The following is a 27,678-nucleotide window of genomic DNA, read 5'->3' as shown; positions in this document are numbered from 1 at the left end:
TTAAAAACTGTAAAATGACCTTCTGATGAATAAAATGACATTTCTGAGCTGGACATAATTGAAAGAGCTTTGTGCTAACAGAAAAGCTCAGGAAGCTTTCCTATGGGAAGCTAGTGTGCAAATGTCATTTCCGGCCTGTGTGAAACTGAGGACCTCAGCAGCAAGAGGCAAGCACAGTGGCAGCAAAGGTAGAGAGGAGCAAGTCTCTCCTTTGTCTGGGAAATGACCTAAGATCAGCTGCCAAGAGAACCCACCTGGGGGGTGTGCTTTCCTACTCCAGGATGGGGCAAAAGGCACTACTAATTTTCTGAGAGTTTGCTTTTCGGTGAGGATTTAATTAATTTAGTTAAATTGATATTTTACCTCATCATTTCGGGGATTTAGCAGTGATTAAGCTTCGTGATGTTGACACATCTTCTGTGCATGAAACTAACTATAGAAACACATCTTTCCAGCGTTTGGAGCCCCAACTTTATTTCTTCTTTCTATTACATACAGTTCGTGATCAATCCTTCACAACAATTTCTTATTTATAAAAAAATGGAGAGCAGATTTCAATCCTAATAAAATCAGAATTGCATCTGAGCTATGGGTTAACTGATGAGGAAATAGGAGAGTTCTGGGGCTGGGACTGGGGCTCAGCAGTAGAGAGATTGCCTCACATGTGTGAGGCACTGGGTTCAATCCTCAGCACCACATAAAAATAAATTAAAAAAATAAATGTATTGTGTCCATCTACAACTAATTTTTTTTAAAGGAGAGTTTAGAACTTGATTCTGGAGGTAAATGATGACAAGAGCTGCGTGTGAAACTCATGGGACTTTGAGTGATGACTTGGCCTGTGTCTCTGGCGTGTCCCTGGTGTATCTTCAGACACATCACACTTCTATCAGGAAGTATCTGTTACACCATCATTGAGACGATAACAGCAAAATGTTTTAAAATCCTCAGGAAAAAAACAGGCTACTTTCCAAAAATTTTTCAACTAAGCTGGACAAATCGAGTGCCCGCTATAAGCTAGACATGGCTGACTCAGATAGATGGGGCACCTTTGCCCACTAACATCCACTGGCAAGTTTCCAGTTAGGTTGGAAGTTGGTCATTTATAAACTGGGACACATTTTCCTAAAGAAACAACTTTTAAAGTAGTGGCTAAATTCTCAGGACAATTCTCAGAAGCTAATTGAACTCATAAGAAAGTGGAACTCAACTTCTAATAGAATCTTCAAACCTAACTACCATTTACATCAGTGATTTTCAGCCCTGGCTGCTATGCACCATTCTCACCTAGGAAGTTTAAAAAATTTATTATTTAATAAGTACCAGTACCCAGTCTATGCTGACAGGACAATAAAATCCAGTATCAATAGCAGTGGTGGAGAGTAGAGCTGGAAAAGAGGGAAGAGGATTCAGAAACAGTACTTCTAGGGAGACGGGGGCTGTGACCAGGAGGTAGAAGCCAGGGATCCAGGGGCAAGAGATCCCTCAGGGATCCCCGAGGAGGGAGCTAGTTAAACCTCCACTGTCAGAACCCCTTTCCACTTCCTTTTTCGGGCTCATGAGGAAAAAAAGAAGCTACCTTTAATCCATGTTCTTATTTTGGGGGTAAGGCTTTCATAAAATGTTGTCTTGTGTTTCACCTCCATGTAGTTCTTTTCACTCTTTTGCTTTGATTATAAGCACTGAAGGATTAAGCTTCAGAAGTAAGGAGAAGGAGAGGGGAATGGAAGGAATACAATAGGAGGGCTTCAAATACAGTTATCCAACAGCTTTCAGAATTCAGTAGTCCCCCTGGTCACTTACCTGCAACCCCTTTAGTCAGAATTTTAGAGTGCAGAAACATGAGCACACAGCAAATGTGCCAGACGGAGGATCTCCTTCCCTGTTTTGTGGAGTCCTCCTCTTTTTTATAGTTGGGCATGGAGATTTCTTTTTCTGACATTCTGTGACTGTTGCAATATAGGAAAATCTGTGGCAATACAACATTCTTGCATTTTAATCAGTTGCTTTCACATAAAGAACATTTTCTAGGTTCTACTTTGTATATATATATTTTTTTTGTCTTGGCATTTTCTATGATATACTGCTTTGGCTCTGTGTTCTAGTTTCCTCTTTATAGCATTTTTGGCTACTCTGGATCAACAAAAATATAGCACTTGAAGAATTTCAGAGACACATGAAAATTATATCTTTTGTTTAAAGGAGGAGAATTACTGCTCTCATCTTCCTCTGATCAGAGAAGTGAAGGACTATGCCTTCTTGAAATTTCTGCATATTTCTGATTTTTCCCTTGACTTGGGCAGAATAAATTATTGTGAAAAGAGAAAGGTCCCCTAAATTTCTGGAGGTTCTGGTAGTCAAAGGATCTGGTCAGAGCAACTATTATTTGAGGGCTCACAGTTTCCGAGGTCTTAGTCCATAGAAGGCTGGCTCCATTTCTCCAAGCTTAAGATGAGGCTGAACATCATGGCGGAGTGTGTGGCAGAAGGAAGAAGCTCACATCATGGTGATCAAGAAGCAGAGAGAGAGACTCCACTCTCCAGATACAAATATATACCCAAAGCCACGCTCTAATTCCCACTTCCTCCAGCCACACACTACCACTTCAGTTACCACTCAGTTAATACCTATCAGGGAATTAAATCACGAATTGGGTTTAGACTCTTACAACCCAGTCATTCCTCCTCTGAACCTTCTTGCATTGTCTCACATATGAGCTTTTGGGGGACACCTCACATCCAAACCCTAACAGTAGGCAACAAGTGACAGGCTTTCCCCACCGGTGTTCAGCCAAGCTCTACAGCAGCATGGTGGAAAGGACACTACCTCCACCAGAGATTCTTCCCTTCACACAACAAATCTAAATCAACAGGAAAATCTGGATGAACACAAACAAAACTTTGTATGCTCCTAAATTCCATCTCAACAGGCATCTAAAGAAATAGAGAAAAGGAACTTTTTTTTAGAATTGAAATTTCTGGCAAATTTTAATTGAAACAGCATTCTGGTATGGTGGACAAATAGCTTGTTTTAATAGATGAGAATCAATTACCCTTGACAGTTTCAAGGAAGATTCCATCACTAACTTGTTTAACTTCAGGTATTCAGATAGAGCAGGCTAGAGTAGGAGCACTAGAATAGCCTGTTTTCATAGGCTTCTGATACCCTTCCGTTTGGCAAAGATCTTACACATAAGATAGTCAATTAATGTCAGCATACTGGGAAAATGGCAGGCTTTAAAGCCTCTCCTTTAGGTTAGAGGCGCTAAAATTCTAAATGCCTTAAGACTCATATGTCAGTTGTTGCTTCTGACCTTTTGGGATTGAATTATTTTCCTTTAGTGAGCCAGATAAAAACAATTTTAATAGACGGTGAAAATGGTTTAGCTTGGAGTTTCCTATTGAAAATACATATTCCTTCAAAATAATTTATTCCAGGACTTATTGAGCCCTACAACTCAGTCAGAAAGATGACAATAGCTTTGAATAAGCAGGACGTGGCTGCAAAATTAGTCTTTTTTTTTTAACCAGAGGAAGGTCAGAGCTGCTTTGTGTTTTTTAATCTCATTGTTGTGTGAGGCTAATCACTTGGGCTCTAGCTGAGGGTGGTTTAACGGTGATCTTAGAGGTACTGGAGGAGCTAGCAAGACTTGGATCCCCAGTCTCCTCTCTGGGGTAAAACAACTTCAAACCACTGTTACAAATCCTTGTTTAAAATTTTAGCGACTTAAAAAGTTATTTTTAAATCTAAATTTTCATCTCAAAAGAGAACACAAATTCAGAAATCATTTTTGTCAGGAGCAAGTTTTAGTCTGTTGCTGTGCTAGAACAATTTCTGATGGAAAAGCTTCGCTTAACTCAAGCTCTGGTTATGTCACAAAGTTAGGGGAAAGTAAGTCATTTCATTTCTCTTCCAAAAAAGGAAAATGGAGGAAAAGTTCTTTTATCTGTTTAGACATGCACCTATCTGATTATAATCTCTCCTTCCCCCCCCCCTTAAGTCATAAGGAAAATATATGCATAAGGTACGGCTGATAGAAGAGCTGGAAGAGAAAGACAAACCCTTCCTTTAATTACATTTATCAGGTTAGCTGAGAACAGGCACCTGTGCCTTGGGTAGAGAAGCTGATTAGCATTCAGAATACTGAAGCCCACATCAATTTAGGAAGGGCATGATTTCAAGATAAGTTGAAGGGTAAGCTGAGAAGAAGCAACTATTTTAAGTCCAAGTATAAAAGTAAGATCAGATCAAAGAAGGGTTGCTAATAAGAGTCAAGGATTAGTTGAAAGTAAAGTCCCTAATTATACCTATAATATTTGATGGACTCAGTTGTGCTGGAAAAGATCTTAGAGGTCAACCGATCCAACTTCAATCTTTGGTTGCAGAGATGAGACTCCTCCTTCAGCTGACACCAGCCAAAGAGGGGGATTTATTAAAAGTTGATAGAAACAAAAATTGGAAGGAAGCCGGGCCTAGGGAGTGGAGTGGATCCAGGAACTTCATCTTTATTTCAAGACTTACCTCTTTATCTCTTTTAGTTAATGCATATATCCACATCAGTGGCATAAAGCTATTGTTTGAACAGGTCCACAGCTGAAATTCTGAAAGTGCTTTGAACTGAAGTTACAAGGACAAACTTATAAAGTGGTGATAGATATATCCCTGTACTAAAAATACAACTGTACATTTATAATTTCTCTAACGTGGACTTTTATAGAATTGCAGCTAATGATGAAAGACCCGAAGCAGATCTTCTAATTCTGCTTTCAGAGAAGCCATAGTCCAGGAAGAAGTGACATGTCTAAGATTTCCCAGAGGGTTAATAGTGGAGCCAGAAGAAGAATTGAGATCCTTTGCTGGCTGATCTATCAGACATGCAATGTCTCGTACACCACTGAGAACAGTGACCAAGAAAGAATTTATTTAAGAACCTGAGTTCAGACTATCCTTGGGCAAATATAGTACTTTGTACAACCTTGAATGTTTATTTGTATAATGGGAATACTAACATTCCCTAGAGGGAGGGGTTTTATGAGCATTACTTCAGGAAGATAATGTACAATTATGACAGCTATAGATCTGGCACATATAAATTCTCTGTAAATAATAGAAATTATCAATTGAAATATCTTAATCAGCTTTTGATGTATGACAGATAACTCTAAAACTCAATGATTGGCAAAAACAGTTCTATTTCCTACTCATACATCCCTGATCAGCTATATGTCCATTAAACTTAGCTGGATTTGGTTTTAGTTTTGGCTCACGTCTGTTCTACAAGGTCCCTCCTTCCATGACTGAGGCCAAAGAAACACCTCCCCTAGATGTGTTATTCTCATGATGGAGTAAAGAGTATGAGAAATGGGAACCATGTAATGCGTCTTAAAATCCTTACAATAAATATCACAGTATTTATTTCTACTCATCTTTCAGTCTCAGCAAGTCATTTGATTAAGCCCAGAGGCAATGAGTCAGGGAAGCTATTGCACCCATAGCAAGCCATGCTCAGAGTAGGGGACTTTCAATACCACCTAGTAGAGGGAAAAAGCACAAAAACCTTTGGTCATTGTGATAAGGACCTGTAGAGTAGCATGAGTAGTCTGTAACTAGTACCCACACAGACTTTCTGCATGCCGTGGATCTTCAAGTCTGGGGTCATTTAGGAAAATCAGAGATCCGGAGAAGATAATGAAGTTATTTAGGGTAGAGATTGGGGTTACAAAGGTGCATAGAATCATTCCTTCTCCTAGAAACCTTACTAGGTGGAGGAGATATTTACAAGTCATTAAGTTCAACATTTCCAGGTCTGAAAGGTATAACAAGGTATTCACATGCTTAGAGGAGGAGTATGTCTTCATTTCCACGTAAGTAAATTAAGAACTGTTTCCTTTGTCAGTGGAATAGTCATGAACCTCCAGGTGTGTACTGAGGAAGCCTTCCTGGTGGTAAGTGGAGATTAGATGAGTTTGCTAATGATTTGTAACTTAGTTTATAACACAGATGAGCACTACTAGGTGCATTCATCATCACACATTTCGAATTGTTTTTATTCTTCGTCATATGTTGTTTACATTTGTTCTCAACTCTGAATTAATGAGGAATTTAATGAGAAAGAAAAAAAAACATAATTCTGCCAGTTTTCTTCTGGATACTTTTCTCCAGACCCATAAATTTCCTACATCTGAAAAAATAACTATAAAAAACATCAAGATATCTACAATATTTCAAAACACAATGTAACACTGAAAAATAAATCAGTGCTTCTTATGCATCCTGTCTCTAGCCAACAGTGTAGTATGGAAATAACCGCTGATGGTGTTTGAGGTCCTTTTCAGATTAGGGGACAGAGCCTCGCTAATCTCTATTCCCATTATTCTGCATGAACTGTTCCCTTAGCCTGGAAGAATGTCTTTCTTATCTTTTATTCCTAGTTTCTACTTGATCTTCGACTCCAGCTTAGCTCCTACCTCCGTTACAGAAGGAATTCCACAATTTCCCCATGGTGTTTCTTGCTCTTCCCCTGATACTCCCATAACACTTGCAGAATTGCACACTTGATAGCCCTAGTTTTGAGAAGTTTTCAAGTCTGGTCTCCCTGAGTCGAGCCTTAGCTGAGGTGGGTAGGGGGCAACTTGTTGTTTCTATGGACTAGGTCATCTTTTGGATGTGTGAGAGGAGGCAGATTTGAATTTCAATCAATTAGAAACTGGAAAGGTCATTTCAGGAAGAGGAAAATCATTCACAACCATGAAAAGCCAGAGGTTAACATGCACTAGGTGTGCTTAAGGAGAAATATGTGGGCCCAAATGACTAGAGCAGAGAGTTCATGAAAAAGAGTCCTGGAAAAAAACAAGGTGAGTTTAGGTTTGTTGGGAGGGATCCTTATAGGATACCCACTGTCTTAGTTTTCTCTGGCTGTCATATGTCAAATTACCATAGACTTCATGACTTAAACAAAATAATGTTTTAAATAAGTTTTGAAGGCTGGAAGTCCAAGCTCAGGGTACCAGCAGTATTGATTTCTGCTGGCTTTCTTCCTAGATGTAGATGGCTGCTTTTTTGCTGTTCTTCATGTGGTAGAAAGAGGCAGAGCTCTGGTGTTTCTTCCTCTCCTTACAAGGAAACTAATATCATCATGAGGGACCCACCCTCATAACTTCACCTAAAGTTAATTATCTCTCAAAGGTCCTATCACCAGATATCAAATATACCACACTGGGATTAGGATTTCAAAGTAAGGATCTGAGGGAATGCATTTCAGCCCTTAGCACTCATCCATTTTGAGTGGCTGAGAAACTGGTTGCTGGTAAATGAAGGGGTCAAGGAGATCTCCATCACCCATCCCTGCCTTTCCTGGGGTTCCATTGTTCATTTAAGGAAATGAATGAAATCCCAGAAATCAACATCTCCAATTGAAAGGGCATTAAAGCCCAAGGGCAAGAATGAAATAACCTTTTAATTTTTGAGATGAATGAACAAAGTAATTTTTGTGAGTGGTATCTCTATTTCTACAGCAGCCATAAATCATACCTTTGGGAGCTGTACCATTTTACTTTTAAATGTACATTTTGAAAAGAACACAGTCGTTTCTTATTACTCTTCTTTTGTACAATTTCATTGCATTCATCACTAGTCAGAAGGTCCTGTTGATTCTGTGGCAGGAAAACTATTTGTTATATTCCCAGTACAAATGCCTACTGATTAACACAGGCCTTCTGCATCAGCTGAGGGGGACAGCGGTATAGTCTTCCTTGAAGATCTACACTGTTTTTCTTCTTTTATCCATGGTAATTCTTATTATTTTCCAGGCCTGAATTCCCTAACTTGGTACATTCTCTTAAGAATCGTCACCCATAGGATGATGTTTTTATCCATTTGAAAATTTCATGTCCATTTGCAAATGATTCAAACCGAGACTGAGAATTCTGCTGCCTGAATTGCAGAAAGTTGTTGCTGCCTAAAGAATTTGCTGGTCATGTCCCACTGATAGATAGTACACATATACAGTGTTAATATAATGGGCAAAGTCTGGAGCATTTCCATAGCTCTGGACTATTGAATAATATACAAAAATATATGACTTGGGGACAGCTGAAATTATTTCCACACTTTGAGCTCTGCTTCCATTAGACTGGTTCACAATATTAGATTGAATCCCAAGGTACTACTGATAACCATCAGCTGTTTTTCTTGCCTAGTCTCTTTGTTTAAATGTGTTCTTTCATTATCCATGTGCTTTTGAAAAAAAAAATGGAGGAAAGAATGATTTTAATTGAATAATCTGTATTCTGCCAGGTATTCCTTCTTCCTAGGAAGGCATCTGGAAACTTACTCTGCTATTTTTATTTATCCTGCCAGTGTAGTATATTGATGAGAGAACTGAGGTCCAATAATGTTAAAACAAGACATGAAATATTGATTAATTCTTTTTTTAAATTCCCTTTTTACTCCAGAGTATAGCAGATTTCAGAAGCTGCTGCCAATACTGTGCTCTCCAATAAACCTCCATTATTGGGAGGGTCTTGATCCCCTTCAGGCCTTGATAAATGCTTATTATGCTTCTGAAATTTTAGCTTTGAGTGCCCCAGGATTGGCTTTCATTGATTCCTGGAAGAAATAAGAAATGATAGAAATGACATTGAAAAGCTTGAGTCATAGGACCCCAAAGGAACCATTCCATAAAGGGAGGCAGAGACGGAGGCTCCCAAACTCCTTGTCTTTGTTCCCACCTGATACTCCTTTCCTTTCCCTAGTGTGCATCCTCCATTACAAATAAGGACTTGCCCTTTGGTCAAGTCCAAGAGACAGGGGTTGCTCATTCCTAGGGTTGTGTGAAAAGGTAAGATAATGCGTAAGGTTGGGTCAAACCTGAATGGTTTCAGATAGACTTATAAAGGAAAAAAGGAAGAAAGATGCCAGTCTGGATCAGGAAAGTCTGAGCAACAGAGAGAAGACAAAATAGGAACCATAGTTAAGGAAAACTTGGCATTTCAGGATCAGGGGCACCTTCAGAGGAAACCACCCTATGCTAGGATTAGGCATGGGAGCCAAGAGTTGTCCTATTAGAACCCAGGTGAGCTTGCAAAAGAAAGGAATCTGAAAAAATGAGAGAACTGCACTGGAAAATCCACACAACAAAAATGGTCTCATCCAAAATTCCCAAAGTGCTGAAACTGAGAAACCCTGAACTGGAGGAAAGTGCTATTATTTTACCCATCAAAGTATAAGCTTATTGTGTTCAAAACCCAAGTCATGAAGTGACAGTTCTGAATAATTAGCAAAGCATCCTGTGAACAAATAATAAATTCAGCATAATCCAGTTTTCTTTTGAAGAGTAACCTTTGCAGAGTACTCAGTTCATCCTCTGAAATTACCCAGAACAAAAATGATACTCTGTAGAAGTTTCCAGCTTGCCAGGTAATAGGAGAAAAGTGCCTCACAATGTTTCCAGAAATAAGGTATATGCTGAAAAGCAGGCAAAGGAAAGATGTTGACAGCCAGAAATATTGAGAGTGGTAAAAATGAGGATAGTTTGACAGACAACGAGTTCTTGTATTTAGGTGATGGCCTTAAGATATCAAGGAATACGGGTAAATATCAAGGGGTAAAGTTGCTTACATTTTATCAGTAATAAACTAGATGAAAGATCATATTTTAAATAATATGCCTCCAAGCATGTGCTACATCAAGGTGTTGACAGCATCATTTTTTCCAAGAGATGCACAGGTATATTTAAGTAGTTTCCAAGTTATAAGTATCTTGATTACCAAGGAGCAGTGGGAGGCAGAACCTGGCCAGTGAAAGCAAATGATTGATAGCTTCCTGGTAATTCTTCAGCCTTTATTTTCCCCTGCCTGGCTCACTGGCTCATTATTCCACTGCATTAATTTAAGCTTTTTTCTATTGTACTGAATTAGGAGCTTAAATTCTCTTATCATCCCCATGGGAATCTTGATTGTTTATTTGTGGATGACAATAATTGCTTTTATTGATCCTTAAATGTGGAAGGTATAAAAAGTACTATGGTTGATGGCCAGCTGATACATAGTGGCGTATGCATGACAAAATACAATATTTGGCCCCAGAATACACTCTTGAAGAATTTTAAGCCATTTGATAGTGATTACTAGGTCTCTTCAAACTGAAAAGTATAAACAATTTCAAGTACATCAGCTCAAGTCTTTGTGTTGTTTTATTGAATCCTGAAAGGCTTCCTTGGGTATAGTTTATACTCTTTCTAACACACCTATGCAACAAGACATGGTACACGTGTAGTTGCATATGGTACAACTACAAGAATTACCGGAGGCAGGGCCATCCAGGCCAGTGCATTCCTCCAGGGACTCAAAACACCAGCTATTTGTTTGGAAGAATTCCTGGATGGAGCTAGCATTTGCTAGTATGCCATTCAAGCATCTTTGTAAGGACATTTACTTTGAGCATTTTGAGAACAAAGCACTCTGAAGGTCTCAGCATGTACTACAGGTAGGAAACCTCATGCCATTTCATAACCCAAATATATGACAGGCATTAGGGGGGAAAATGCAACTGTCTAATTAAGTGCTGTTTTTTAGGACAGGACACTTGGGCAGTATGAGCCTCCTGTGTCTGAATCAAATGCAACACACATTGTTGGAAGAATTTTTGGGCTAATTAGCATAAACTCTCTACCCCGAAACAAAATAAATCAGGTTAGGCCTAAAAGGAATCAAGTATCATAAGTTTTTATTAAGTGGTAAGGTTGAAAGATCTTTGAACAGATGTCAAAGCCTGTAATTCCTGACCCCTTTCCTGTGGTCAAGTGAAAAAAGATAGAGGAATCACGGAAACAGTTATGTCCTATTACCCTTTAAGGACTCCATCTCAAATGCTTACTGTTGAACTCTCAGAATTGACTATCTGGGCTGGACCTGAATAAGTCAGGAGAGCTACTTTTACAGAATAGAGGTCCATATGTCCCACAAAGGACCCCCTTTATCTTGACCTGGAATGCCATCTGGATTCTTGACTGTTGGCAATTGTGTGGAGGGACTGTGTCAGAGGAATGACAGTTTACCCCAACTTATATTTATCCTCGTTCAAGTTAAGCTTCACCCTTAGTACCATAGTCCAGTTGTGTCGTCTGCCTTGGACAGTCATCTTGTATTTTCCTGAATGGCAATGAGAAAAGGCAAACACAGAGCTCCTCCACTAAAACTTTTAGTGATTATATCATTGCAAGGAAAACACTTTCTGTACACTTTTTTAAAAAACTTATATCTCATGCATTTTGTATCACACCCAGCAGCACACAAGTAAGCACTAAATGTGATCTAACTAATGTGATTGCTATTTGCAACAATCCAACATGCACAGAGCATGTTACTACCTAATGGTTAATGCTTAATCACAGATTGATGATGGAGGGTGATGATCACAGAATCATCTATTTTAAATCTGGAGGAAGATTTACTCATGACTTAGTTCAACCATCTCATTTTAGAAACAAGGACACTAAGACCCAAAGAGGCTGGCTGTCCGTCCACAGCCTCTCATTCAAGCAGTGGCAGAGCTAGAATGTGAGACCAGTCATCTCCACTTCAGTTCTGTACTCCACTCGGTACTGACTCTGAAATAAATTGGCCCGTGCTTTGTTGTATTGTATTGTGATCAATTGTATTAATGTTTGTTCCTCCTCCATTAGATCTTGGGCTCCTTAGGAAAATATTTATCAACAGCTTCTCGAACAGTCAGTGACACATAATAGGATACCAATAAATATTGGTTGGAAAAATAAATAAGTGGGTGAAGAAATGAGACATATTTTTCTCATTATGTCCAAGCAAATGCTGTAATTTTCAGTGATCTCTACTAGTGCTTATCTAGGCTAGTAATGAAGAAGGAGAGGGAGGATATAAAAATGTGGGAAAAGTAGCATGAGAAAGCAAGGAGAGGAGAAGGTATACAATTCCGTGAAAATAATAGCCAAATTCAATACATAATGCCTGCATTCTCTTAGGGAGCCTTTTGTCCAGCATTTGCCTCTTTTGATATCTCCCAGTTTTCAAACTAGCAGATCCCATTATCAATGCTCCTTCTCAGACCCTATACTGCAAAATGACAGCAGGCTAAGTTTTATAGTAAGCAAAGTGCTCCATAGTCTATCTTGCGTTCCTCTGGAACCCCTTCCGACCCACACAGCACATACTCCAGATTTGCGTTGCCGCTACTCTTCCTATCACAAAGGGAAGTGCGTATAACTCAGTGTGGTCCAGTTTCTGGAAATGAGTGGCCCCAGTCAGTGCTACATCTAAAGGCATCAGCTGCCCTCCCACCTCAGCCACTGTGCTTCCCAACTCCTCATAGGACATCCAAGCGCATTTCCATTTTTGCGATTTTGCCCTTGTTGGTTCCTCTTCCTGAAATATTTTTCTCTGGTATGGTCTACATGGCTTCTTCTCATCTGCTAAACACTCCCATCCCCAACCCCATTCCCAAACTTTAATACTATTTTTTTAGATTTTTGCCCCTATTATCAAAAAAGCCTTCTCTGACTAATGTTTATAGCACAGTTGCCTTTAAACTTAATCCTCTGGGCTCCATAAAGACCTGAATGGATGTTTGGATAACTGCTATATTCCTCGAATCTAGAATAGTGATTAGCACATAGTAGGTGTCCAAAAAAAAAATGTGTTGATGAGGTTGGTAACATTGTTCTTACAAGGGAAAAGTCGTGTCTCACAATACCTGGAAGACAGTTTCGGAAATCTTTGGGTGCTTTCATAGACTAAGCCACTCACTTACACTGCACCCCATTTACACATAAAAATCCAAGAAGCCTTTGAGAAAGTAATCTGTCCAGGTAAGCACAACAACACCATTCCCATTCAGTTCCCAACAGGGCTCCAAACAACCTTTAGAAAACCTGCTCTCTGATAGAGAGCACTAATTTGTGTCTTATGGAAAATCAAATAAATTATTTTTCACCTGAAGGGAGCAGGATTATTTGACTTCAGATATTTGCCATATGGTTTTTCTATCACACAATGTAGCTTTGAGGCTTAAGGTAGTAAGAGCAGGAGCATGTCTATAAATTATTCAGAGATAATTCAAAATAAGTGTGCATCCTTGACAGATTGTCAAGTTTCTTAATGCTTCTTGGTAACAAGTGCTATGTTTCTGATGAAGTGTTGCTTGTTTCTCACCACACTTCATTTCTGCTCTGTGTATGTTTTCTGTGTTGTTTTGTTTGTTGTTTTTGTTCCCCCCACAGAGTGCAGTCTGGCTCTTACCTCAGCACGGGGTGGTTTACCTTCCTTCTGGCCATGGACGCCTGTTACGGCATCCACGTCTACGGGATGATAAATGACACCTACTGCAAGTAAGATCACAGGAAATTATTTTTATACAGCTCCAATTCTGATATCTTGTCAAAATATCACAATTCATTTTAATGTCATAAATCTGAGAAACAGATAAAGCAACAATTATTTCCTGGTGTTCTTTGCTGACATGACATTTTATTGTCAGTGCATCAAGTTGTGACTTTCAGGGGTGATAAAAAGAAAAATATTTACCACAGTCTAATGTCAAATGTCAGAAGGAACACTTTTTCCTTAATCAGTGGCATGTCAGGGACTTGTAGCTTGGAAATTTGGAACAAGTTTAGAGGCAATTTAATTTGCAAAAGTGAGTTTGTCATCTCTGTGCTCTAATGGCTTGATGGATGGCTATCCACTCGATGGTTATATTTGATCATGAAGGAAAAAATGTCCTGAAGCCTCAGAGAAACTGACAGCTTAATAAGAATTCCTGGAAATTATATTTCACTAATAAGTGAGTAATCTGCCAGGTCCTTATTTAAAATGAGTGTGTTTATCCATAGTATATCCTAGCTAGGGGGAGAGTTTCTAATTAGATAATAAAACAAACCCTCCGTGCTTCATCAGGGTAATGAAATATATTCTCTACCAACGATTGGCACATTATAACTCAGAGACTGTTTTAATCATATTGTCAAAATGGTAACTCTCAGCCACAATCTTCATGAACAAAATATTTCTACCCTAACTATATACATATAGTAGAGCACAGATGAACCCAAAGTCTTAACTGTTGAAAAAATCACAAAATTTCTTTAAATTCTGCAAGAGCATCAGTCTGCCCAAGTTTGCTTCCATTATACACCATTTCCTCTTTCAAAGGATAGCCATATGTTTGAATGTAATTGGTGTGATGTATAAATTTTCCTTGCTCTATGAAAGCACTAAAAACCTGGTACATCTTCCTAAAAGCTTTCATACATAATAGCTTTTAACTGAGTTCATCAACAAGAATCATCTATGGGTTTTCAAGTAAATGCATTTACTGGGCACCTAATGGATTCTTGTAAGTGAATGCTTCATTCTTCATCTCAATCTTTCTCTCCCTTTCCTATTTTTTTTCTTTTCTAGGACAGAAGGTTATAGAAAAGTCCCCTATCATTACTATGAACAAGGAAGAGATGAGTGTGATGAATATTTTCTTCATGAACATGCCCCATATGGGGGACACAGGTTTATTACTGAAAAGAAAGTGTTTGCTAAATGGGCCAAGAAACACAGAATAATATTTACACACCCAAACTGGACAGTGTCTTGATGTTGGATTTTCTGACCTTGCCACATCACTTGTCCTGATCGTGATATAACAATTGTGATGCTGGTGATGCCGATGACCATGATGGTGATGATAAAGAAGACAGCAATGATGTTCAAGTCCCTGTACATTCTCCGATATGGATGGTGACTCTGCTAGAAATTTGAACCTGGTGGGATTCCGTGGAGGGTGGTTGTTGTACACATTATGTTCTTTCTGAAGGTTCAACACTACATACTGCACTTTATAATTTAACTGGAATTGAAATGAAGGCCAGTGATATGACAACTGTGACTTAAGAAATGGAAGATTACCCTTCAAGATAGCTGCCCAGAATTCTTCAACAGTAACTTGTAAAAGTCATGGAATTTGGCCTCCTGAAGAGAGATTACCGAATCTGTGGCCTCCGGAGCCTGGGCAGCTCCACCATCTTGAAGAATGGTTAACTGTCAAACACTGTCCCAAGATATGCTATCAGGGTGCAAGTATCTCACTGCAGTTTACTAATTAGCCTGAGGAAGGGAAGATATCTCTTTGATATGACATCTTCCCTCTTCCTGTGGTCCTTCCCAGAGCTGAAGCCTCAGGCCATTACCTAATTAGCAATGAAGACGTCAAAGAAGTCTTACAGATCAGGGTCACTTGACTGTCTCAACACTTAATCTGAAATGTACCACGTAGCAAATCTTGAGGAATCTCCACTCTGACCACTTCATGCTTACTACTCAAAACAATATAACTAAACATAGTATCAGAATTAGTGTTTAGTTATTTTGGCTGAGTCCAAAATTTTTGTGAAGGCTATTTAACATGTAAGATACCAACTTCAACACTGTAATAACATATACTGTGAAACTTTCCTAACACGTAACCAAAGGGTTTCCTAACTCTGCTTCAACATCCAGCAACACAAAATTATACGCTTTTTAAAATCATGAAACAGGGAAAGCAAAGCATATTTTTACATCAATTTGTATCCTATCATACTTCATAGTATATATTTGTATACTCAAATTTCTATTTTATAGGCCCAAGATGTGTCTTTCCATACATTACAGTATCATTGCCAAGTGCCAACTGTTAAACATGGGTGATTCCTTCCTTATATTACATCTGAACAGAACTTTTGCCTTCTTGGGGTTAATTTTCCCCATAGTTTATCAGTTGTTATACCATAATAACAATAATGATGACCTTAATGTCCAAAGTGCTTTGTTGTTTAGAGTCCTTTTCATATCCTATACCATGTGATGCCCGTGACCACCTCACTGAATTATCGCCTGCAAATTCTGCCATCTCTTTTAGTAGTTGATCTGTAATTTGTTGATTGTTCTGATATACACCGAATTTCTCTACTTGCTAATATTTGCATAGACTAGCATTTATATAGATTAGTAATCAATTGATTTCAGTGCCAAATACAATATATTATATCAAGGTTATGCAGAAAGTACCATAAGGATGGTTTTGGCCATAGACTAAGACCCCTATGAACTTAAGTACTTTTGATTATTTTCTTTTGTTTGTCTGGTTTTTTAATTGCTGTATTTAGATGGGGAAAGATGGGGAATTAGGGACAATAGAAATGAATGAAAGTAGAGAAATAGTTTCCTATTCTAGGTTTAAGAAAACTGTTCTCTGTATTCTTGTTGCTCATTAAATATTAGAGGGTTTATTCGCTGAGAGAGTAGCTAGGAGTCTAGATACTTCCTTGCAGAATGATTTAAAAGACAAAAGCCAGGCTCAACTTAAAGAACCTTTAGGAGGCTAGAAGAAATGATGCATTTCACCTCAGGAAGAGTTGGCATGTATTTACCAGTGCTAAATATCAAGATGAGTTATCATTAAAATATGCTGATCTGGGTAAAAGCCTCTCTCCTGCTCCTCTTCTGCCACTTGATACCCACATCCATAAAAATACCCAAGCTCCAATTTCATCATGGAAGTGAATTGTTGTTCTTTGGTTGTTTCCTCATATGATTTTCAGGTCTCTGAATATTAAGATTTTTTTGATGAATAGAAATGTCCACTCAAAAATAAATAGATACAAATGTCAAAAATTGTAATACACTGTTTTTCTCCTTGTTGTGATACAAAAATTCCACTTTTAAATAAAAAGGAATCCTTGATTAATCAGAATGCTTTGGGGAATGCCATGACCTGATTTGTTTAATTTCCCAGTAAATGGAGGGTTGACTCGTTTGTTTTTGCCTTTACTGATGAGAAATTGTTAAGATATGCTGCTCTCTGGCCTCTGTCTATGGTTCCCTGATGAAGGAGACTGCAGTGCTCTGTCTCCTCACTGCATGTGTGGGAAAGGCAGGCACTGTGCCTGCGCTGCGGAGGTTGCTCAGGACATGTCCTCTCCTCTCTTCTTTCTTCCCCTCTTCCTTCCCTCTCTTCCTCTTCCCTTTTTTTCTTTCTTTTTTGTAAACTACTCTGCATTTTTATTGTTGTTTTCTTTCATTTTTTTTCTAAAATCGAGAAACAGATTTTAGAAATTTTTATTTTATTCTCAAATTGGAGACCCACTTGAATTATTCTCCAGTGTAATTGGGTTTTGACAGAAACTCATGACTTACTTGCCTCTATCATCTTAATTTTCTCTGCTTTCATTTACTATTTCTTCTTCTTTAGGTATCGGGTATAGAACCCGGGGACACTCGGCCATGGAGCCACATCCCCAGTCCTATTGGTTGCTTAGCACCTCATTTTGCTGAGGCTGGCTTTGAACTGGTGATGCTCCTGCCTCAGGTTCCTAAGATGCTGGGATTACAGGTATATGCCATCATGCCTGGCTCCGATTTTCTTATTCCAGCTTCCTAATTTTAGTGGAAATGCAGTTGACTTTCTCCCATGTGGGGAAGAAATTTTCCGTCGCAGATTTGCTGATAGAGAAGTATAAGGCAATTTCTAGACAATTCTACAGGTTGTGGTCAAATGAAAAATATTTCATCCAGAATCTAAACACTGGAATATGTAGATGAACTCGTTCACCACTGAGGTGCACCTATCCTGAATGTTAATTAATATCTGTGAAAAAGAAAAGTGGTTCAATATCACCTAAGACTCTAGGCAAAACTATGGAAAATGCTGTTATTTTCTGAAATCAGTATAAAAGAATGCAAGTTAAAATAATAAATTCTATTTCTAGTTCTGCAGAAACCTAGCAAAAGTAAGTTTTAAAATGATTTTACAATAAATGTTTGAATTCTATCTAAGTTAACCTAGTGACAAGTAGTAATGATTTGTATTATTATGATGGTCACACAATTTACATTGTTACCAAACCTATCAAAGAAAACAAAATTTGGTAGGATTTGGGATGATATTTGAATATATGCTCATAAAGTTCATTTGTGTGGAATATAATTATATGCATAAATATACATATATACTCATAACTATATATGAAAGCATACATGTAATCCTATATTCTTCACTGATAGTGTGAATCACAAAAAACCCTATTTTAGCCTCCATCTGAAATTTGTTGGGTTTCATTTTGAATCCTATGAAAAAAAGCAGAAATTCAAAGTAAAAGTACTGATTGCTGAGAGTACATAAAAACATATTCAGTAGCTGGCCAGAAGGATAAAGCAAGATAAGGCACTAAATCTAGAACTGGGAACACAATTAGATGCCACAGTTGTCACAAATCAGACTTGTAAGTATAGCAATCTGTATCGTAAGGCTCTGCCGATTACAGCTTAGCTAAAATCACATGAAAAACATTGCATCAGGCTTCATTCATGCAGAAGTAAATGAACACTGGTCCCCTTATTCAAATAAGCCAGTCTTTAGCATAAGCAGGACTCAGATTTGCATGATTTTTATTATATAGCTAGAGAACTGTGACCATTGTGAAAAAAGAAAATTATATAAGGAGATTGCTCTTTGAGGATTTGGTATGAATCAGCTGGTCTGGGAACAACAGTCTGAATTGGAGACCTGCTGACCTTCCAAGAAGTATAAAGCCATCAGAAGAGAATCACTCATGGCTTTTTTAGAATAAAGACAACACTGGAGTACTTCACCTGGGGGTGTTAATTGGATGCTAATTATGAGATGAGTTTAATTTTGATAAGCAAGAAGATATAAACAGATGGCTTACTTTTTTAAAAAACAAACCCATCTAAGCTTTAAGATGACATGTCAAATGTCAAGAATCAACTTTGTTGTCCAGTTTCAATTTGCATGTCTTAGCATAGCAAATGAGTTAATGCCCCTGGAACACAAGGGAAAAATACTTTGAATTTAACTCCATTTGTAAATGGCAAGATCTCATTATTTTGATAGTGTACTGAAAAAACCAATGACTGAAGGAACCAGTGCTAGGCTTTCTAAGTAGTCTGAATTTTTAGAGCTGAAAGGTCCTTAAAGACCAGCCGGCCCACTTCCTCCACCTGAGAGTTGAAGACCAGACCCATACAGAATGAAGTGGTTACCTGTCACTAGAGAACAGACTGATGGCAGTACTAAGACCCAAACTCTTATCTCCTGTCTCCTTCTCTAATAATTTTTCTACTATACATTTTTTTTCCTTTCAGTACTGGGGATGGATCCTGAGGCATTGTATCACTGAGCTATATCCCCAGCCACTCCCACACCTACTCCACCATCATCATTTTTTTTTTAAACAGGGTCTTGCTAAGTAGCTCAGCCTGGCCACAAACTTATGAGCCTCCTGCCTGAGCATCCCAAGTTGCTGGGATTTTTATGGTGTGCACCACCACATCCAGCTCCACTACATTTTTTTAAAGCACAGAATAGCAGCTGGGAAAAAAATGCATATGTGTATATTAAAAGAATCTACATTCACGGAAAAACAGACTCCAATTTGTGTTGGTTCTACTCAGGTCAGAGAATCCTCACAAAGAAGTATAAGAATATTTGCATAATTGAAGGAACATAACCCAGTAATTTGCTATATTCTCCATTCTCTATGGTTTTTTCTAAGACTAGGCCATGTTCTCATATAAAGAAATTCTAGCCAGCCAGGTTGGCATATGCCTGTAATCCTAGCAGTGTGGGAGGCTGAGGCAAGAGGATCTCGAGTTCAAAGCCTCACAATTCAGCAAGACCCTAAGCAACTTACTGAGACCCATGAGTTGTTTCTTTCTTCCTTTTGGTGTTGAGGACAATTAAACCATGGATACACCATATTATGGTCTGGATATGAGGTGTCCCCCAAAAGTGTCAATGTGCAGGAATATTTCGAGGTGAAATGATTGGATTATGAGAGCTGCAATCTAATCAGGCCATCCCAGTTTGAAGGGACTAGGTGATAACTGTAGGCAGGTGGGACATGGCTGGAGGATGTGACCCATTGTGTGCATGCCCTGGAAAGGTTCAACTTCTTCCCTACGTGTTTGTTCTCTCTCTCTCTCTCTCTCTCTCTCTCTCTCTCTCTCTCTCTCTCTCTCTCAGTATATCTCCATGGCTTAATTGTCCTCAACATGAAAAGGAAGTAAGAACAACTTATCAACTCATCTTTGTATTTTTAACATTAGTTTTAGAATTTCTTTTCTTCCTTTCTTCCTTCCTTCCTTCCTTCCTTCCTTCCTTCCTTCCTTCCTTCCTTCCTTCCTTTCTTTTTTACTTTTGGTATTAGGAATTGAACCAGGGTCACTTAAGCACTGAGCCACATTCCCCAGCTCTCTTTTATATTTTATTTAGAAACAGGGTCTCACTAAGTTGCTTAGGGTCTTGCTGAATTGTGAGGCTTTGAACTCGAGATCCTCTTGCCTCTCTCTCTTTCTCTCACTATCTCTCTCCCTACCTTGCACTCTCTCCTTCCTGAGCAGAGCAGTTTCCCCTGGTCATGCTCTTCCATCATGATGTTCTGGCTCACCTTGGACCCAGAGCAAAAATGTTGGCAGACCATGGACGAAATCTCGGAAACTGTGAGCTCAAAATAAACTTTATCTTTCTCTAAGTTGTTCTGGACAGGTGTTTTGGTCCCAGAGATGAAGAGCTGACTAACATATACCAAGAGCTGTTAGATGATGAAGGGGTTACCTGATGAAACTGTCAAGTGCTACTCTTGACTATTCCACAGAGCAGAAGTGTCACTCTCAAACCATCTCAGCTGCCTGTGTTAGTAAAAATTGTGCATCAGCAGTGGCCAGTGAAATACTACCCTTTGGTTTCATTGCTCATCTTTGCAATGCACATACTCTCTGAGCCCACATACCCTTCAGAAAGGTAAATACCAGCCCCAAATGCCCCACAATGTCCCATAAGACTTAATCAGCATGCAAAACTGAAAAGGGCTTTCTCTTTATACTTATATAAAAGTATATTTATATATAATACATATTTATATAAAAGTATAATAATTATATATTTTACATATATATGTAAATAATATCTCTACATTTATATATAATGCAATTTATATATATATATAAAGTATATATAATGCAATTATATATACTTTTTTACTTATACGATACTATTAGAAGTGGAGAGTTTTGAAGCTATATGCACTGGGGCCTGAAAATGTTTCCTGTGGCTCAGAGATGGTGTATTGTTCTGGTGCTTGTTTTTTGCTGAACCTTAGAGACACCACCAGAATAAAATTGCATGTAAATTGCTAAGGCATCGAATTGAAACTGTCCTTGGGCATTGTAACACTGCAAAAAATCTCATTTAGCTCTTTTTAAGTTCTATCACCACCTTTTTTTTTTTTGTCCTTTTCAGAATATACATGATTTGTTTTTGAGGTAGAAAAGCTCTTCTTTCTCCATATATATGTCTCCTTTTGTTCATGCCTTGGAGACTTCAGAAAAATAGAAGCTCAGTTTCATAAAGGTAAAGAATATCTTGATGAATAAATAGCCAACTTCCAAATTCAAGCATTTGCCTACAGAGAGCAGCTTCTTCTAAGAAACTCCAAGGGACTAGAACCAAGGCGTTTCATGGTTCCTTGTTACCCAACCTGAAAGCACTAATTTCCTTGGGTTTAACTTTGTTGTCACTGCTACTGAGTAAATACCCATTTCTATTACATATAATATATTTTATGCTTCACTCATTTTTCTGAGTTCACACAATTTTGCTGTAGTCTCTCATTCACTTTTAAAACCTGTAATCTTCATCTATTTACAGAGGAGACTGTAAATGCACAGCTCTACATTAGGTGAGGGATTTTTTATGGTATCATATTGCTTTATTTATAGGCACTATGTCTTCAAATACAGCTTTCCCAGTGTCAAAGGGCTATTAGCATTTTTCAGGGTTTTTTTTTTCCTTTTACAACTGGACAAATAAGGATATGTTAACAAAGCCAGAGACTATTTGTTATTGAAAGAAAAAAATGGTGGGAGTATTCAATATATTCAATATTTAAGGCAGAAAGGTATCCAAAATTCTATTCTGGACAATAACAAGAGAAGATGTTGGTCAATTCTCAGAATTTGTTTAGTCCACCTTAACTGTCTTAGGCTGAGAGAAATTTTCTTCCAAAGTCAAGTTAATACATATGAAGCTTAAAATAAATCCCCCCCCTTCTAACTTTCCTTTTAACCATTATTTTCTTTATGTTTGTATAGTTCCTCATTTTACAAATCAGCTTATATTACTTGATCCTACTCACCACATATTTGGATGAGGTTTCAAATAAGTATTTTTTGTTTTTGTTTTTTGTAGAGGGGGAGGGTTACTAGAGATAGAATCCTGATCTATACCTCCAGCCCCAAAGAGTCTTCTTTGGGAATCACTAATAGTAACTTATGTTCCAGGTTTACTAAAGGACTATATACCTCATCCAATCCCCCGAATACTCTGTGAAGTATATGTTGTTATTGTCATTATTTCACATATAAACACATCAAAGCACAGAAAGTTGAAGTAGTTTACCCAGCATCACACAGCTAGTAATGGAATGAGGTTAGAACAAAAGCAGTTTGGCCTAAAGTCTATATCCTGTTGGGATATGCTAATAGATATAACCAAAAACCTCCCAAATTTAGTGGCTCTGGGTTCCACGGGGCTTGGGGGCAGTCCTCTTCAACCAACCAGTTGACCTCCAAGGGCAACTCAGAGATGAAGGCACATTGCATCATTTGGCTTTGCTCTCCCTTTGGCCTTTCAAGTCCTCTCTATTTGACCTGCTAATGCAAAAAAAGCAAAGAGGACCGAAGTTGGAGGGTCTTACAGGCAAGCGTGTAAGTGCTGAACATCACACCCTCTGCATTCCACATGCCAGATTCAGAAACGACCAAGCACTTAGGTGGGCTATGTTGTGTAATTGTGGGCCCAGTAGGAACAGAACAAGGGTTTGATGAAGATCTAACAATCTCTGCCACAGTATTCTTGTTAATGATGACATATAGCCAAAAAAAAAAAAAAAAAAGAAAGAAAGAAAGAAAAAGAAAATTCACTCAGTTTTGTGCACCCATGCGGAGAGTGGTTCGCATTAGTATTTCTCTGCATGGATGTCAGCGCCCACACCTGAGACAGAATAAACTCAGGAACAAAATATTGATCTAGGTTTCATTATGCCAAGAAGAGAGGATATGATTTCTTTTTCCTGAGAAAGCAGAGAAAGAAACTGATAAGCAGGAAACACTTTTAAGTGATTTTAGTGAACCAACAATAGAAAACATGACTTTTAATGTCTTAATGATCTGTGGTTAAGGTAAGGTAGATCCAACCTCACCTCTGATGAACCTCTTCTGTCTGTCTCTTCCTTTGCCAGATGACACCAACAATAGCCTCTCTTTTCACCTCAACTTTACTTCAGGTCCATGCAATGCTGTGATGGTTTTTTTAAGTTAAAAGGGCAATTTCTGGTGCTCAAATTTTAACATTGCAAATATCCCTCTCTTGCCCCTCTTTTTCTGTGTTCTTAGGGGCATATGAACTTGCTCAACAAAGAAAAAGTACCAGATGCCATAAATGGACTGGCCATCATCAAAATATAAGGTACATGTCAAAGAAGAGAGGTGCCATGCTTTCTCTCTCCCCTACACTTTCTTTCTACCAGTTGACATTATTTTCTTCAATGTATCTAGAAATCCTTTTCCCTTAACACAAACAGAACTTGGCATCCTAAAATTCTTTTTTGCCTAATAGGAAACTATTGGCTGTCTTGGGGAAAAGTGCTTTGCATGTTAGCATATAAATTTTCTTAGTTTGCCCAAGAGAGAGATTAGCTGGAAGTCTAAAAGCAAAATAATTGGAGAAAGGAATCTGCCAGTGTTTACCTTCTTCCAGATCAATGTGAAATTTCTTGTAAGGACAAGAAAGTGCAGTGCCTGGAGTTGGTGACAGATCTGACTCTCTTTCTAGAGGTTCTAGTTGGTGATAAGATTTTATTATGGTTCTTCACAGGGATAAATTATTCAGTTTTATCAGAGTGGTATCGTCACTATCCTTATGTCCATAGCTAAAATCTGGAGTAATACAATGCATACCATAATGTAGAAATTTACATTATGCATTGAGAGTTCTTGAACCTACAACTGATAAAACTTTTCAAATATATAATTTTCGGTGCTTATGAAATCACTTAAAAATCTGTATCATCATCCAAAACTTTCTACCACATGCCTAAATTTCTCTAGCAATAGAACACATACAATAAAACGTACATATAATGGTCTTTCATCTTCAGTGTCAGGATTACTTCAAATTAAAACAGTTTGGCCAACACATCATTTGCTGACACTGATTATGATAGGTTTCCTCCCTAGTGAAAAAAGAATATACTTCACCCTCTTTGATGGAGAAAAGGGCATTAGTGCTAGATAAGGACATTAATGTCATGCAGATAAAGCTGTGAATCATATTGAACTGAGGGGCTGTTGCCTACAGAGCAACAGGAATAAACTAAACAACATTCTGAAGCACAATATATGAATTCAGTGAAACTCAATGATATGTCATAGGAACAAATATAAAGCCAGGACACTTTGGTTCAAAAAAAAAAAGAAAAAAGAAAAAACAGAAACATGACTTAATAGCAGTAGTTCTGAAAATACATTTGGAGATTTTAGAATACCCCATTAGAAGAAAAACCAATGTAAAAGGTCACTAATACCTTTAGATATTAAGATCAGGATATTAGCATCAGCAAGGATCAGAAATGATCAACCCATTTCTCAGTATATTTTTAAAACTTATTTTTATTCAATTTCTGGTTGGAAAGTAAGATATTAGAATATGTAAAGGCTGGGGCTGGGGATGTGGCTCAAGTGGTAGCGCGCTCGCCTGGCATGAGTGCAGCCCGGGTTCGATCCTCAGCACCACATACCAACAAAGATGTTGTGTCCGCCGAAAACTAAAAAAATAAATATTAAAATTCTCTCTCTCTCTCTCTCTCTCTCTCTCTTAAAAAAAAAGAATATGTAAAGGCAAAAAGGTTAGAATGCCCATGTTCGCTGTCCAGTATTCATCTAGTGTTTTTTCTATAAATATTAATAAAAATTATGTGTGTAGGTAGTTTATAGCTTTCTTTGTCTCCTCAATGAAAAAAATTTCAAACATTTTCCCTGATGTCATCAGATTATCCCAAAACATTTTCTTTTTTTTTTTTTTTAAAGAGAGAGAGAGAGACAATTTCAATATTTATTTTTCAGTTTTCGGTGGGCACAACATCCTTGTTGGTATGTGGTGCTGAGGATAGAACCCAGGCCGCACGCATGCCAGGCGAGCGCGCTACCGCTTGAGCCATATCCCCAGCCCCAACATTTTCAATACCTATATTGTGATCATAATCTACTTAACCATTCCTCCCTTCTCACCTTTCCCTATGTGGTAAATAGCTGTGGTTCATGAATTTTTGAACACTTCTCTGATTTTTTTTTTCCTTTTAGTTTACTAGCATATAGTGGTGCCTGCTGCACTGAACTCTTGCCAAAAATGGTAGGTTTTTCATTTTTGCTAACTTTATATATACCAAGGGTGAGGGGGGGAGTTTATAGTCTTTTAATTAGCATTTAACTGATTACTATGGAAATTAAGTTTTTGCATATTTATTGGCAATTTACATTTTTTTTCATGAATTAGCTCTTCCTCTATGTTTGGTCCATTTTTCAATTGCAGTGGGAGTCACCACACTCTAAAGATGCCGACAAATGAGAATCTAGTCAAAAGAGTTGGAATAAGGTTGAGAACAATGAGGATCATGAGGGAACTAGAAATTTTATTGCACCGGGAGTTAGAAACATGTGATCACCTTCATAGAATGTTTTAGAAAAAACTAAATTCAAATATTTAAAAGATATTAATTCAGGTGCAAAATTAAGTTCTGTGGATTTACTGGACAGAATTAGAGCCGATGAATAAAATATCAGATTTTTATCCATGGAGAACATTTAGAGGAGGAGTCCAAAATTAGACTGTGGATTTTTAGAGTGGGTGAAATTGTTATAAAGTGTTTGCAGATAAATCAGACTACACCATTTTTCAGTGATTCCATTGATTAGAGAGTTGAACTCAATAGCCACTAAAGATCTTTGAAGAAGCCACCAAAATTCTATGAAATAGGATGAAACTCCCAGGCATAAAGGCTACCAAAGCTCTGAAAAAGTGTGCCCAATATGCGTAAGCTTTGGGAGATCTTATCTTAGCAGCAGCATATTCATAAGCTATCTCTTAAAACAGTCATCTGCTGATGACAGATTTTATTCAGTTCATGTTCAGAGATGGTTCCCAAAATTTGGGAGTACCTTTGAAAATGGTAGGTAAACACACACACACACACACACACACACACACACACACACTCCCCAGAACCCTCACACTACCATCATCATTTCAGCTCCATGACTGCCTATTCTCAAGAAGGTATAAATTTCTTTGCTTCCTGTGGAGGAAATTTGTTCACATTTCATACATCCGTATTTTTATAAAATTACTATTGTGATATGTCTTTGAAATATAATGACTCAAGAAAATTGCATTTAGTATCATAGCATTCCTCATGTTGGTAATTTATGATAATGGATGTCACTGTAGATTTAGGAACCATTTATATTTTCCACCTTTGCCTATTTCTGTTAGAATAAATAAATTCTTCATATTGAGTTTTGCTGCATTTTTCAGTTTTCTGGTCTGTACCACTCACTTTCAGTACATTTATAATCCTTTTATCTGGTCTTTGTAGTTTCAAAATGATACCTTGGATATTTTAAGTTTTAAGCAATCAATGCCCTTTTCAAACAGCCCTCTTAAGGTTTTTGTAAAATAATATTTTCCATAATACATCTTTAAATTACCTGCCTTTTCCTTTGCTAGACTTAATCCAAGAGAGCTAATTGAACATAAAGCATTCTAATCATCACACCGTGTCAACCTGTCTTCTCAGTAGGGAGGATTGGAGAGGCCATGAGTTTAATTGTATTCCTAGCACCCATAGTGAAAGTTTGATAATATGCTTAGTGAATAACTGGGGAGTTAGTTCCAGTCTTTATCATATCAAGAAATATCCAATGGATATAACCAAATTCATGGTACTGCATTAGAGCTTTGGAGGATATGGAGATGGGTAAGATGGGTAGGCTGCAGTATTTATCTTTATGTTTTTTCCAAAGAGTTAAAAAAAATCTAAATTCTAAATCACTACAAGGTGACCCAGAATAAGGTAATGCACATAACAGTGATGCAAACAAAATGCATCATGTGTAATACAGAAGCATAAGAGGCACAAGGAAATGATGATTCTGATCTAAAAATTGTCATTGCATCACGTATATGTGCAGGTAATATTCCAGTATATCTACATGGTGATTTAGACTCTCAGGATGATGCAGTACATTCTGGGTCTCAGGAAGTACATCTTGAACTTCTATTAGCAATGCCTTATTGAAATGGCTAATATAGGAGACAGCCACCAAGACATAAAAGCACTTTCATCTAACATAAGATGAGACTTTCTGACAGCAGTGTCTTGTAGAAGAGCAATGTTTATTCGAAAATGTAGAGGTTATTTTTGAAAAATGAAATGAAAACATCCATAGTATAGTAAAATGCTAAGAATTCTTTCCTATCTTCTCTGGAATTTGCTAGGGGGACCAGGGTTCAGTTGAGGCTCTGGTACTATTTTTACATGTA

General features: G+C 37.9%; 1 protein-coding gene across 2 annotated transcripts in view; it reads left to right on the top strand.

Moving 5' to 3' along the window:
• ST6GALNAC3 (ST6 N-acetylgalactosaminide alpha-2,6-sialyltransferase 3) overlaps positions 1–16,690 on the top strand; it is a 519,983-nt gene extending 503,293 nt beyond the window's left edge. The window contains exons 4-5 of one of the 2 annotated variants that reach the window (XM_081305670.1): positions 13,253–13,360; positions 14,433–16,690. In XM_081305670.1, coding sequence (XP_081161796.1) covers positions 13,253–13,360; positions 14,433–14,619 — 295 coding nt within the window. In that variant the 3' untranslated portion in view covers positions 14,620–16,690. The remainder of the gene's footprint in view (positions 1–13,252; positions 13,361–14,432) is intronic. The other variant, XM_081305671.1, reaches the window with a different exon arrangement.
• Positions 16,691–27,678: the final 10,988 nt, after the last annotated feature.

Source organism: Spermophilus citellus (assembly GCF_964194105.1).
Source record: "Spermophilus citellus genome assembly, chromosome: 9".
NCBI classification, from domain to species: Eukaryota; Metazoa; Chordata; class Mammalia; order Rodentia; family Sciuridae; genus Spermophilus; species Spermophilus citellus.
Note: the sequence above shows the minus strand (reverse complement) of the source record. Positions and strands in the feature narration are given on the sequence as shown.